This window comes from Brugia malayi (assembly GCF_000002995.4).
Source record: "Brugia malayi strain FR3 genome assembly, contig: Bm_v4_ChrX_scaffold_001, whole genome shotgun sequence".
Taxonomy (NCBI): Eukaryota; Metazoa; Nematoda; class Chromadorea; order Rhabditida; family Onchocercidae; genus Brugia; species Brugia malayi.
In genome coordinates, this window is record NW_025062479.1 from 8013446 (window position 1) to 8027429 (window position 13984).

The following is a 13984-nucleotide window of genomic DNA, read 5'->3' on the forward strand; positions in this document are numbered from 1 at the left end:
GATACAAATTATTTTATAAAAACCTTGTTTCCCTACCTTGTTATTTCCATCTTTTCTATAAACTTTCTCATTCATTCTAGCTTTTCGTATCTTCCTGATTCTTTTAAAAATTTTCGATTTTGCTCCAAAACTTGATGATTCTGTTTCGGAATGTTTCTTCCTGCTTTATCTTTTGCCACTTCACAATAACTACTTTTTTAACTAAACACATTCCTCGAATATTTCTTTTTTCAATTTGATTAAAATTAGTTTCTCTCCCATATCCTATTATCTACATCTCGGTGTTCGTTATGTAGTCTAATCTTCCATTCCTCACCAACTTTATTTGAATTATTTCTTTTGATGGAAGTTTATCATTATAATTTAATTTAACATACTTTTTATTTCATCTATTTTATGTTTGCATTTATGTGATGCAACGATGACCCGTAAATGCCATAACAAACAAGAGATAATTAAGAACTCGAAGATGCTGCGACTGATCGGAATACCAGAAATTTGTGATATATGTGTTACCGGAAAAGGATCGAACCAGGAAAATCAAGCTATCTCCGTAGGTACTGATTGTTACTCGGGTTTGTACTTGAACTGCTGCAAAGGACTAAATTTGACGGGTTCAGGATTGATTGTAATTTGATGCGTAAATAAAATCAATAAAAGTGTTTGACGTTAAATGTAGAATCTTCCAAGGTACTTGATTATTAGAGATGGTGATAAGTTCAGTAATCTTTCGCCAGAATAATGAGTAAAATCGCATTAAAATAAAGTGCAAAATCTCAGTATTAAACGGATTAAGTAAACATCACAGATTTATGGAAAGGTATTCAGCCCAAATTATTCTGATAAAATCGCACGGACAAAGAACTTGCAGATCATCTGTAAACCTGATAAGGTCGATCGTGAAGATGCATTTAACATGTGTAGAGATAAGAATATTCACAGAGCACATGAAATACATTAACATCACGACAAGATCTAATTGTTAGAAAACTTGGTCGATGCTCTGACAAAACCAAAGCAGAAAAAGCACGCGTAAATACTTGTATAAATAGAAAAGATATTTAATGCTTTCGGTACATACCTAATATGTTCTAATCAAGCAACCAGTTTTGACAAATAAGCTTTGCTTCTCCCAATCGATATTGTCGTGATTAGTCTTGTGGCATCATCGGCTGATGCACATTCGAGTTGAAAACAGTTCTATGGATCTCTTAAGCATTAAACCGACCGACTCAAGGCCAAGTTTATCTTCTCTTTGGTCGCTTCATGTTCATTTACAGGTTTGTATTTTATCATCAGATACGAGCAACAATTGTAACATTTCCAGTAGGAGTATAGAAACTTCTAGTTATTCACTGTGATCGGTTTAGCGATCGTTTGTGACATTATAGTAGCAGAAATTCAGTTTGCCAACAATCAGTAATTATCTATGAATATAATATTATTCAAAAAATGTACTCAATACACTACTGAATTTTTTCTTAATTCATGAATTGAAATCACCGGGAAGAACCGAAGCAAGAAGTGCTGCTTATTGATGAAGTTTCATTTATTTTAATACTTGAAATAAAGATATTCATTCCCTTTTGAAAATGACATGATAATTCGGTTTTGTTTTTTTAGAAACTGGAATGCAGAACTCGGTTTAATATGCTTCATCCCTGTTGCTGTTTAAAGTGAAACGAATTCCTAACGATAACATTCACAGTAAAATCCTACTGAGCGGAAAAGAGTTGAAAATGACGTCTTTTGCCGTCATGCATACTGAAAATGTCGCGCTAAATTGAATGTTACATGCTTAAATTTTTTCTAGAAAGACAGATTTCTTCTTGATCAGGCGGGATTTGATCTGAATTTTAGCAGATTTTTGATTTGCTGCCTGGAAATTTCTAACTTATTAGAATTTTTTTTTTTCAAATCTACAACAAATTATCAGTGATATTTTAATCAACAAACAATCAACGAAGATGATTTTTTAGGACACTTCTGTACTGCATATAATAGTCGAATAATAGGAGAAAGACGTTCCTAGTGTTTAGTCATTTGTCCAACTATTTCTGACATCGATTCAGAACGAATTGATTGAACAAAGAATGGATGGTGTGGAACTGAGTATATACGGCATACTCGCAAACGTCCTACATGTTGGTGAATGTAGATTAGACAGAAATTGTCTTCAAAAGTCCTTTTCGTTGATGATATTTTGATTAGCAAAGCTAACCTTCAACAACAGGCTGATTGCTCAAGTGATATCGATGTTTAAAAATATTGGTAATGTATGTCACAAGGCAACTGATGTATATCACGATGAAAAACAGCAAACAAATGCTAGGTGTAGGATTTCACTGCTGAAATATTTGTAGATTTTAGGGTAACAAAGAAGGGAGAAGGAGAATTTGGAATTGCAACTTAACATGGACTGGCCTGAAATGAGATTCATGACAAAACATTTAACAACATCGAGTCTGAAGTTAACGTGAAAAGATGTGACAAGTTTTCCCTATGCAGGAAAGTAGCTGAGAAAAGTTCAGGATTGTTTTCTTACGATATTGGGCAGTAAGAACTTTAAAGTGAAAGAAATTATGCTGCATTGGCTTGACTGTGTAACTTATTCCACCTTTCGCTCTCCGCTTTTTTCTCTTTGTATGCATATTGAAAAGTTCAGGTTGAGAAATTTAGAAAACGCTCTTTGAGGAAATAAGTTTCAAAGGATATTTCAGACCTGGATAAACTGAAGTAATTTTTTTCCGAGAAGATGCCCTTTGAAGAGGGTACACATAATAGTCAGGGCTATAAGTAAGTTTCCGCTTTTCTTTTCTAGGTTCTTATTTACTTGTTAACTTGGAATACACAATACGCTGATATGCAATGGTATGAATATTGCTTTTCATGACGCAGATGCATCTTTATATGGCATTCGTTTTTTAGCAATATTATAACATATTAAATATGATAACTGATATGATAATGAGAAGGAAAATTATTACTATGTCCACCTGGGGCAATCATATTTTATGACAAAGAAAGTTTTATTTTCATCCAGAAATTTCTTAATAATTTTTATGCAGTAATTTTAATATTTAGGTTAAAAATATTGCACAAATATTTTAGCTCATAGCTTTTGATCGGATACTACTTATTTGTTGTTCTTGCAAAAGAAAAAAAAAATTGTTGTTTAGAGGAATTGAAGGACCATTCTTCTGGTTGAAGGACACTTCATTTTTTTAGCTTATTGGTTATTCGATTGGTAAACAATTGGATATACGACACTTCTTGTTTGTATTTCAACATAAATGGAAAAATTATTTGAAAAAAATCAAAAAGCGGAAAAATAAATTGAATACCAGTGAACTTCGCAGCAGATTTATTTTCGATATTGGAATATTTAAACTTACGATCAGCAAGAAGTTATTTGTTCAGATATGCTTAAAATCTATATAAATAGCAACGGAATATTTTGAATGCAAGTACACGTAGCTTTTCTTTCTTTCTTTTTTACCTTTGTTTATTCATACGAAGAGTACTATTTTTTTGTATTTATCTTTCGTTTGTTTTTTTGTTTTTGCATTTCGAAACAAATCATAAAGGACATAATTTCGAAAGTTGAATTCTTCTACTTAATAATGGCTTGTATAACAAATTATAAATACTTTTGTTCAAATATTTCAAGGAATTTTTGGTCGGAGACTATTTATCTTTTTTAAATTTTAAAACACTATCATAGTCATATTTTGGAAATTTGAAACTCATATGTAAGTGTAGTTGAAAAACATGTTTCTGTCATCTTTTGATCTCTTGACAAGTTCCTTAATAGGACTGTAACCATAATGAGTGGAAGGTTCTTCTATATATGTTTGCTGTTGTAATTAATGACTTTTGCTCCCAACATTTCATATCCCACTTAACGGTTAGGAATAAATTCTATATCACCTGACCAAATTCACAGTTATCCAGTCACCGATTGCTCAGCAAGACAATAAATTAAAAATATTTTAAGGATTAAAACACTAAATAAAAATTGGACATAAGCTTCACATTTTGGTGCAGTAAAACTTTTCGGAGATGTCCCATGAGAACAGGATAGTATTCTTTGTGCAAATAGTTGGTTTATTAAATGTTTGAATACCAGATATAAAAGACTACAAGATATGTTTAGCAGAACTTTTCGGAATGGTCTAAATGTTATCGTTTTTGTCGCATTGTACTATCTGCTTCTATAACTTTTTTATACCGCTTAGTTCTCCACTTTTTATTTGAATGATGTGCCAGCATATGAAGCAGATTACTCTCGATATCACTGTTAGACACTGCTTTTTGCTGAAAGGAAAGACTAAGAGTTTCTCTGAAGAATTTTAATGTTCCACATTAAAAATTCCGTTATGAGAAGAGAAGGATGAATTTGTAAGTATGGTTGATATTCTCTAAGTCGTTATTGATTTTTTCGTGTTATTGAATTATCAAAAATCCCTGGTCATTAATAGTTGCATAAATAATTGAAACTGTGACAACATAGGACAAAAAAATAATGTCTCTTATAATTACGCATTTGCAAGAAACTTTCTAGAATGTCGGTAATTTATGTTGGTTTTATTAAATGCATTTCTTTCTGTTCTATGTTTATGTTAAGTGAAAGCAAAGTGAAAAGGTATTTTCATACTGTGCTTTATTAGAATTATACATTCTTCTTTTAAGCACAGTGTTAAAGTTGCTTTTTTTTATTTTTTCATATTGATGCTTGAGGAGCCAACAGATATTTTCTTTTCCCAATTTCTCGTAATTTGATCTGCTGTTGTTTTTTCATATTTTTCAACATTTAAAGCTTTTGCTTATCTATTTAGACAAACTTTTCTATATTGATAATGAATCTAATTGTTTACCTATTAACAATATTTCGCAAATTGTTCATATTTGTCACTACTGTTTATCTCAAAACATATTTCTGTAATTAGTTTATTGATATTTCATTAAATACTTTGTTGTGGCCATAGATTATGTGATATCTTCCGAATCTTAAATATAAAAATATTAAAATAACATTCTTTGCAAACACACTGAGAAAACAAAAGTCATTCGCCAGAGCATTAAACAAGAAGATTCAGACTTACCATGTTTTCGGTGTTTTGTTATTCTGAAAGACTGATTCCCTTTGCATTATTCTTCTTTGCAGAAAAAGACTGTGAACTCTGAAAAAAAAAAAAAGTGTCCTTTGCTCTCCTCTTAAAGGAGTATAATCTTCGCCGACTTTCTTAGTAATTAAGCGTGTTATTGGGTAGAATCCGGGCAGTTGTGTATAAATTTAAATCATATCAACTCACTGATGCTTGAAAATTCACAGCAATAAAATAATTAGGCTTTATAATATTTAAATTTTCTTATAATATTTAAATTTTTCAAAATCAGTGCTGAACGCACGTGACTTTCCATCACTTCATTTTAGACAGAGGATGACCCTCCAAAGTGTGAGGAGAAATTATGAAGTGAAATCTATTGCATTATTCATTCCAAATCTTTTCATCACATTTGCCTACTTCTATTTCTATTATTATGAATTATTTGATTTTCCTTTCATTTAGACTTTTTTTTTTGGTGTTTTTTTGAAGCTGTCACAACACAGTCGAGTTTTTATATCTCTTATAGTGGAATATTGTTTTCCTTTTCCTCCATAACCGATATGTATCTTTTAAAAATAATTTGTGTTGGGTAATCGCTTATTCCGATTCCTGTTGCACAAGATAAGATATACTTTGTTCTTTTGCTCGATCTTCTTCACATTCCGTACTGCCAGTGTGTAATGACTTCGTGGTACAGTCTACTAATTACATGCTACATACTGTTTCATTGATCACACCGCTTTAAAATTCTCGATTACTGTTTGGCTAAATTGTCTTCTCATAATAGATAACAGTTGCATGGATCCGAATCATTTCGTGGTCTTACATGATGTATCTTCGTCCTCTCATACAAGTAATTCTCCTTCTATACTGAGTTTTACATTTAACCCTCGACACGTTCTCCTGTTGTTTCGAATCCTCTCATCATCCTCTTATTAAGTTTTTAGTTTTAGCTATTGTTTCTTCTAATTGTTTGGAATTTATTGCAAATCGACTTCATGATCATCGATGATCTCCAAATCGTTTGAGTGATATTCACGCACGTTACACTTTATTCATGCAGTAACATAATCTTGACTGGTTCTTAATGCTTCTCGTTACAGAATTTAATTATCTAAGTTTGAGCTTTAATTTTAACTAGATTCTAATCATTTACCGCTTTTTTGAAATTGCTGCAAAATTGTCAATTCCGCGGACCTGCGTGAAATTCAAATAATGTTAGCTGAGTTAAGCGAATCATTTAGAATTCTAAATGGTTCGCTCTCTTGCTGCTTATATCCGTCTCCGCTTTCTGATATTCATTACGCTTTTATGAAAATTGAAATATAAGCTTTCCGGCATTTTTAAAGCGACCTGTGCTTCTGGATTAGCATGATACAAAGGATTTTGAACTTGATGGTACATAAGGATCATTAAATTATGCAGACAAATGAATCACACTAGGTATTAGCTGTTCGGGAAATTATGGACAATATCACTGATAATATTTGTCTCACAAGGATACGTAGCAGAACAGACCCTTCCCAACCAAACTTTGTCTTTCTGAAGAATTAGTACTTGAGAAATATTGTAAAGCTGAATTTCCTTCGATTTTTCTCATTACTTATGATACGTTATGGAGTTTCCTTCGATTTTTCCAAACATTTTTCCAAACAAATATTTAGGGGAACCTAGCGAATTTTTTTCACCTTTCCATTTTTAACTTTCTTCTACATGTACGGTTTTACAAATTTGAAAATGAAAAAATTTTTAGATTTCATGGCTGAAAATCTTGATGCAGAAAAATTCTCTACTCACTTCGTTACTTATCCAATGATCATAAACACATAAACACAATTTGACATTAATATTTGAATGAATTCAACATACAAAAAAGATTTAAATGTTCCACGAAAGATGACAAAATTTTGTAAGTGTCTGCTTCCATACTTTGAACAGAAGCTTGCTAGTTTGTTGAGAATGAATCACCTAATGGTAGAAAAAGTATTAAAACAAGTTCAGTAAGATTTAATGAATGTTGTGTATCTCAACAATGAAAATCTCACAGAACCAAAATAAAGCATACTAAAAAGACACCAAAAATCACTTCTGCACCAAGCTCAACAAATTAAATTAAATCATCACTTTCTTTCTCCCTATCTAGTTCGTGGTTCAAATTGCTAGTCATTTGCTATCTCCTGCGTAAACACGTTTTCCAACTTCGTGACAAACTGGTTTGTTAGAACTTAATTATATTTGTGTGTAGCTGGTGGGTACCACTTTGCCCAACATCACTGTATACCTTATGAGTTTAAATGAAATTAAAAAGATAGAAAAAGAATTAGGAAAACTTGCCATCTCTGATGATCTCTGAAAATTTCCTTTTTCATCTTTTTAAATTTATTTAAACGAAAATCGAAAGTGATGAAATGAATCTGCCATCTCAACCAGTGAAGTTAAATGCATTAAATTCTGAGAGGTTTATAGACAGTCAAGCGTTCATATTAAATCTGATTAATTACTTTTAAAATGCTATGTCGATGACTCACTGTTAGGGACTTCGATTAGGGACGGAGGAATTCGGATATTTTGAAGAGACATCAAGCCATTTAACAGTAAAACACTGGAATTAAACGGGCCGGGCATAATTCACAACAGCTATTTAATTATTCAGTAGTGTAACTAAATTTAACACACCTTCACCCCAGTACTTTCCTTACCTTGAATGTTAAATTGCATGTGATTTTTGGGAAGCTTTTCTTTCTCTTCAGTAACTCGAATTTTATTCGCTTCTTTTCTTCCCAATGTTTGCATATCTACTCAGTTCTAGTCTCTTTTACATATGTGCTCATCGTTCTCAGATTTTCATAACCTTTACATTTTCTACCATAAAATACAAATATTCATGCCCGAGTTCCCGAAGGTACTTGAATAGGGACTTACAACTACCCTCAAATTCTTCAGGAAGTGCACCGGTTTTGCTCATATTGCGACGGAAATCACGAGATGAGCAAGCCAGAAACAAAGAAAAAGGAAAAAAAAACCACACACCGAACGAACGCAGCGTTTGAGTTTTCATAATATTCGGCATAGGCATACTTTGCTGGTGGGAACGGAGAGCATTTTAGTTCCAGCTGGGAGCATTACAGCTTCTACCAGCACTATAGTTAGTTTACTAAAGTTTGAAAAGTTTCTTCCATATTTTGGCGTAACTCGAAATCGGTCACTAGTGATTTTAGCTGATAACCATATCGTTGTCACTGGTGATAATAGAAGTGCTAGTTCCTGTTTGCTTATCGACAACATTCATTTGTTTTTCAAATTAAGGTGCGGAGAGAGGTTACCTTATGAATAAGATTTATTGCATCTCCGAATGATTTATTTACAGTGATGAAATTAATCAGCTTTAGCGCTCAAAAAAAAACACCAAAATCATATTTCTGGCATTTTCGATTTTTGCTGCCCTGGGCCTTTTTTGAGCTTCCTTATTGAATATTAGCAATGTGAAATAGTTATCACCTCATTTTTTTTTCATTCTACCTTTTTCCCATTATCTACATAATATTTATCATATCTTATTTTTTTGATGTTTTTAATGTATTAATGTTTTAAAAAAAGTGTCAGTGAAGTAATATAAATTCACAAAATGCCAAATTCTTTTTCTGATTTTTTACGAATTGTGCAGGATTAATTCTGGTTTGAAGCATTTCTATCCATAATTTAAAATATCTATAAGCAGTAGCTAAGCAGCAAATGCTTTGTGTAACACATAGCTGTCGCCATTTTGGAGTATATGTGCGCCAATTGAGTAGATTAGTGTATATACATTCAAATGCAAGTTTATTGTGTGGACGCCTGATTAGGAAGAGAACAAGGAGAGGAATATAAGCAAAGAAATGATGAATTACTCATGAGGACAAAAAATAACGAAATGCAAATGTAGGAAATTGTTTAGGCAAATAATAGAATCGAAAAATCAGAATTACTGCAGAAAGTCGTAAATATGGAAGCAGTTCAATGAGAAGGATGATAAAAGCAGTTATTCCGGAAAGGGATAAGGAAGAGTGAATGGAATGGGAACGATAGGAAGAGGTTCTGTCCAACGATGAAGTGAGCTCACTCTTCCAAGCAATTGAAGTGTGTTCGACGTCTCAAAAGACGTGTTGCTTTACTTACGCGTCGTAAAGTTCCAATACTTACTGTTCAGTGGATAATAGCAATGTTTACTTTGCAGCGCAGAAAACTCAAATATCAGTGCAAATTGCTACGACGATTAATATACAAGTAATCATTACTGCAAGAGTGATAACAACGACGACATCTCAAACATGATAGAAGACGGTGCGCGAAGGGCTTACAAACGGGATCCCGCTCACAGGTTTGATCCATTCAGTTGGCATTGTTTATTAATTAATATATTGCATTCATTACAGCTAGGAGTTCAAGCAGTAGTTCCAGTTTAGCTAAGGTTCATATTATCTTCATTACATTGAAGGCAAACTTCTCCACTTGCAAAAATCATCTTATACACTTTTCCTCAGCTTCAATACTCTAAGCCCAAAATATCTAATATGTTGTTAGCTGCATTCTTCGAAAAGATGCTCACAAAATAATCTAGCGTACAGGTTCGTTTTCCGCACTTCTTTTTTTCTAGAGTTTTTTTTTTTTTTTTTCAGGAACATGCAAGAACATCCTAACCCATTCCTTGGAGTTAAATTCCTTATGTTATAAAACCTCTTCAATTGCATTTCTTGAAAATGAAAATATGGGATTCTTGAGTTCTAATATTTCAGGATTTTCGTAAATCGTAACCTTCGGATGGAGAAGATCCGATTTTTCGGTTTCGATATGGATTATACGTTGGCGGGTGCGTAGTTTATTTTACGGTGATATCTTATGGAGACTGAGGCATTTCTTCCGGTGTACATTTTGTGAGTCGTACTCTCAACAGAAATGGTTTGAAATTTCTATGCTCTATGAGTAAAAGAAATATTTGAATTGGGAGAATGGAGCAGTAGAATTAACCACCATTAATATAAACGTTTATCTTTTTTGATTGAGGAACGATTCCGTGATTAGATTTATTTGATAGTCTTGGTGAGCTTTCCACAAAATAACTGCTTAATTTTGCGGGATGACTAATCGTATTTATTCGTATGATTTCAGTGTACAGATCACCAGATCTGGAAATTGTAACATTTGATATGGTAGTAGAGCGTATGATAAGTCTAGGATATCCAGAAGAATTGCGGTCATTCAAATACAAGGCTTTGTTTCCTGTACGAGGCCTTTGGTTCGACCACGTTTATGGGAATTTGTTGAAAGTGGATGGTTTTGGGAACATTCTTGTTGGTGTACATGGCTTTCATTACATGAAACCGTAAGCTTGCTTTGTTTTTAGATTACTGGAAATTGCAGAAGTTATTCAGAATGTTATTAATGGAGTTGGAGTCTCTTAAGACTGGGACGTTTCGGAAATCGGTGGTCACTGACCAGCTGTGTACATTTAGTTTAAGTTTAAGACTACAAACTGTTGGAAGAAGCGTTCTCCTACAGTTACTGGTATCTGGTAATATAGAAATATAGGAAAAAAGTTATTATTGGTAATATAGAAAATAATTTTCAGAAATAATGCATTGTGAAATTCAAATAAAACGATTCAAAAGAAGCTGTCAAAGTGTCAACAATAAATAACATTTAATAACTTGTTGTTTCAGTTCTGAAATTGAAGAGCTCTATCCGAATAAATTTTTGCATCTCTCCGAAAGTCGAATCTATGTACTGAACACGTTGTTCAACCTTCCTGAAACTTATTTGGTTGCATGCATCATCGATTTTTTCGACAACAGTTACAATTACGCACCGTATATTTTATCACCTGTTCAGAGAGTACATTGCTGATTAAATTTCAAAGGACTGTTGACTGAGGAATGTTTACAAGAAAAAAACTACATTTTGCAGCACTGAAGATCGTACAGGAATAAAAAGTGGTGATGTTTATATGTCGTATCGTTCTATATTCCAAGATATACGTAGTTCGGTCGATTGGGTGCATTTCGAGGTAAAAGATGATTTCGTTGTTGTTTTGTTCATTGTCTATCTGCACGAAATTTTATCTAGTTATAATCTCAACTGATTAGAATTCAAAATATAAATAGAAATTTAATGCTTGTTAAATATCGAGTGATTGCATTTATTTCGTCGAAAATTTCTCTGCAGTACATTTCATATGTCTTTGTTTGCTTATTTTTTATGTTTATAGAGCAATATGAAACAAATTATATTGGATAATAAAGAAAAATACATTATCAAAGATGAGCGTTTGAAACAGTTGCTCTTGCAAATTCGTGAAAGTGGGAAACAGTCCTTTCTTCTTACGAACAGTGACTACTCTTATACAAATGTAAACTATTTTGAATGTTTGCTTAGTACTCTTCATTTTCACGTCATGTAGATTTTTAGGGTTATCCTGGATTTTAATAAATTCTTCTGATGAAGTTCACATTGTTGATGATTTTTTAATGAAAAATAATATAGTTTTAAATATTAAACTTTAGATTTCAAATACTAAATTTTATTTTATCTATCAGTACGTTCTACGCTGTATACACATGTATATATATAGTATATGCTTTTCGAATTTACGGAAATTTCCTTCCTGTTCCTAGCCTTTATTTTTCTATTTGCTAGTGAACGTCTTATACGTCTTAAAATTGAATTGTAGTCTCGAAAAGGATGGAATTTATTTAGTCGTTTATTCCATATTATTCTTTGTACTCAAAGTTCAGGGACATTTCTGATGGTTTAAGCTTTTATGGATGGAAGGAGATCCATCTTTGGTTCCATTCCGACATCAGTTTAATTTAAGTATATATAGCTGGCTTTTATGCATCTTTGTGAGATGGAAATGACTTATATATAGTTTTTTTTTTTTTTTTTTTTTTTTTTTTTTTTCAGGGAGTAATGGAATATTTATTAGGAATGAATTGGACTTCATATTTTAATATCACCATTGTTGATGCTAAGAAGCCGAAATGGTTTGCTGAAGGTACGGTATTCCGTCAGGTAAACACAAAAACAGGTGCTCTCAAAATTGGTACTCATGTGGGTCCACTTGAACAGGGCCAAGTTTACGCAGGAGGTTTGTTCCATTCTCATAGTAATTCCTTTGAATTCGTAATGAGAAGTTCGATGTTTCGACTATTCATTTAGATGTTGCATTAATACTGTTTGAGTTTGTTGCTTGAATATGTTCCTCTAATTATGAGTTTTGGTATAAACGAAATACTTTTTAGTCATATCTTGAGTTACATTTTAGGTTCATGTGATGCATTCAGAAGATTGGTGAAAGCTCGCGGTAAAGATGTTTTGTATATAGGAGATCATATTTTCGGTGATGTTTTAAGATCAAAGAAAGTTTGTGAATTGAGGGTTTTTTTCTCATAATAATGTAAAATGGACCTCTTTCGTAAAATTTTGATTTAAAGAAATAATTGGCTTCAACAAAATAAAAGAAAAAAACTTAATTTTAACAAGATAACTGTTCGTTTTATGCACTCCAAGGTATTTTCTGTTATCAGGCTAGGGGATGGCGGACTTTTCTTGTCGTTCCCGAATTAGCTCATGAACTAACGGTGTGGACGGAACGCAAGCCGCTGTTTGAAAAGCTGACACTGTTGGATTCGGAACTAGCGGATGTATATAAAAATTTAGATAGTAATTCGAAGGAAAAACCATCAATTGTACACATTGTTGATGCAATAACGGTATGTTTTTGCTTATTCTTTTACAGTTGTAACAAGAACATTCAAATTGGATTCATACTTTTTTTCTCACTCGAAATTTGCAAAATGTGCAATTTCAGTTGCTTACACACGAAATGGATAACGAGTATGGTATGTTAGGTTCCGTTTTTCGCAGTGGTTCTCGGACTACTTTTTTTGCTTCACAAGTTCGTGACTGGTTTTCCTAATTTTCCTTATATTGTAAAAAATTTCTTTAAAAAATATAAAAATTGATACGATTTTCTTCTTTTTCGTTTGTAAAGATTTAATACTACCGGGAGCTCTAATAGCTTTGAATTACATAATGAGTTATTTGCATATTTACTGACATTCAGTAACTTGAGTGATATTTGCATGTTTTTAAGGTTGAACGATATGCTGATTTATATGCATCAAGTTGTTGTAATTTAGTTCATTATCCACTTTTTTATTTCTTCCGCGCACCAATGACGCTAATGCCTCATGAATCCACTGTTGACCATGCATCTGTCTTGACGTCAAATCATGTTATACAAAAAGTTTCCGTCGGCAGCGAAGGTAAAATTTTTGATGGACACTGATTTATTTTTATCATCATTTATGGGACTGAATTTTGAGAATAGGACTGTTATTTCTCCTAGAGCCTATTAATGTTACTCAATTTTTGCTTTTTTGCTAGTATATTTTTAATAAAATTTGTTATTAGCATAGTAGTAAATAATGACAAATAATCTCATAAATACTTTATCAAAAGAATGAATGGATACCCAGTACTTCCTTCAGTTCGTGTTCTTAAAATGGATGAAACACCGTTTTGCCATGAAGAAGAAGATGATGAAGCTTCAAATAGTGATGTGGAATTGGATGTTGGAAAAATGGATAGTTTAAGCGAGGAATTAACAGGTCAGCAGTTGAATAGTTTGGATGTTGTTGGTATTCTACCCGGACATGTAGACGATATATCAGAACAAAAGTAGCTTTTTCTGTCATTTCTAACGCATTTTCTATTTCATCAAAGCTAATGTTTCCTTTCTATTAAATTTGCAATTAAATGGCTTTTGAGACATTAACGTTCAAAAAACTGTTTACAGATATGAGAAAGGAATAATACTCTATACTCTAGTCAATATT

At 32.5% G+C, this 13984-nt stretch overlaps 5 protein-coding genes across 5 annotated transcripts; 4 read left to right on the forward strand and 1 right to left on the reverse strand.

The window, feature by feature from the left end:
• Positions 1-1175: 1175 nt before the first annotated feature.
• Positions 1176-1680, forward strand: Bm13011 (Uncharacterized protein; the record flags this gene model as incomplete). The annotated part of the gene is made up of 2 exons (XM_043074045.1): positions 1176-1280; positions 1624-1680. 2 exons carry the CDS (start codon positions 1176-1178, stop codon positions 1678-1680), a joined length of 162 nt encoding a protein of 53 aa, XP_042929979.1.
• Positions 1681-2093: 413 nt separating this feature from the next.
• Positions 2094-2433, forward strand: Bm13010 (Uncharacterized protein; the record flags this gene model as incomplete). The annotated part of the gene is made up of 2 exons (XM_043074046.1): positions 2094-2144; positions 2371-2433. The coding sequence occupies 2 exons, from the start codon at positions 2094-2096 to the stop codon at positions 2431-2433; spliced, it is 114 nt and encodes a 37-aa protein (XP_042929980.1).
• Positions 2434-2755: 322 nt separating this feature from the next.
• On the forward strand, positions 2756-3310 carry Bm13330 (Uncharacterized protein; the record flags this gene model as incomplete). Its single annotated transcript, XM_043074047.1, has 2 exons — positions 2756-2796; positions 3229-3310. The coding sequence occupies 2 exons, from the start codon at positions 2756-2758 to the stop codon at positions 3308-3310; spliced, it is 123 nt and encodes a 40-aa protein (XP_042929981.1).
• Positions 3311-4182: 872 nt separating this feature from the next.
• Bm1067 (Uncharacterized protein) lies at positions 4183-5108 on the reverse strand (the record flags this gene model as incomplete). Its single annotated transcript, XM_043074048.1, has 2 exons — positions 4183-4317; positions 5106-5108. The coding sequence occupies 2 exons, from the start codon at positions 5106-5108 to the stop codon at positions 4183-4185; spliced, it is 138 nt and encodes a 45-aa protein (XP_042929982.1).
• A 4310-nt stretch (positions 5109-9418) lies between these two features.
• Positions 9419-13830, forward strand: Bm7091 (Uncharacterized protein; the record flags this gene model as incomplete). Its single annotated transcript, XM_001898915.1, has 12 exons — positions 9419-9468; positions 9884-9957; positions 10257-10470; positions 10808-10954; positions 11052-11151; positions 11353-11493; positions 12048-12231; positions 12409-12506; positions 12671-12856; positions 12955-13041; positions 13240-13411; positions 13637-13830. The coding sequence occupies 12 exons, from the start codon at positions 9419-9421 to the stop codon at positions 13828-13830; spliced, it is 1647 nt and encodes a 548-aa protein (XP_001898950.1).
• Between the last annotated feature and the right edge of the window lie 154 nt (positions 13831-13984).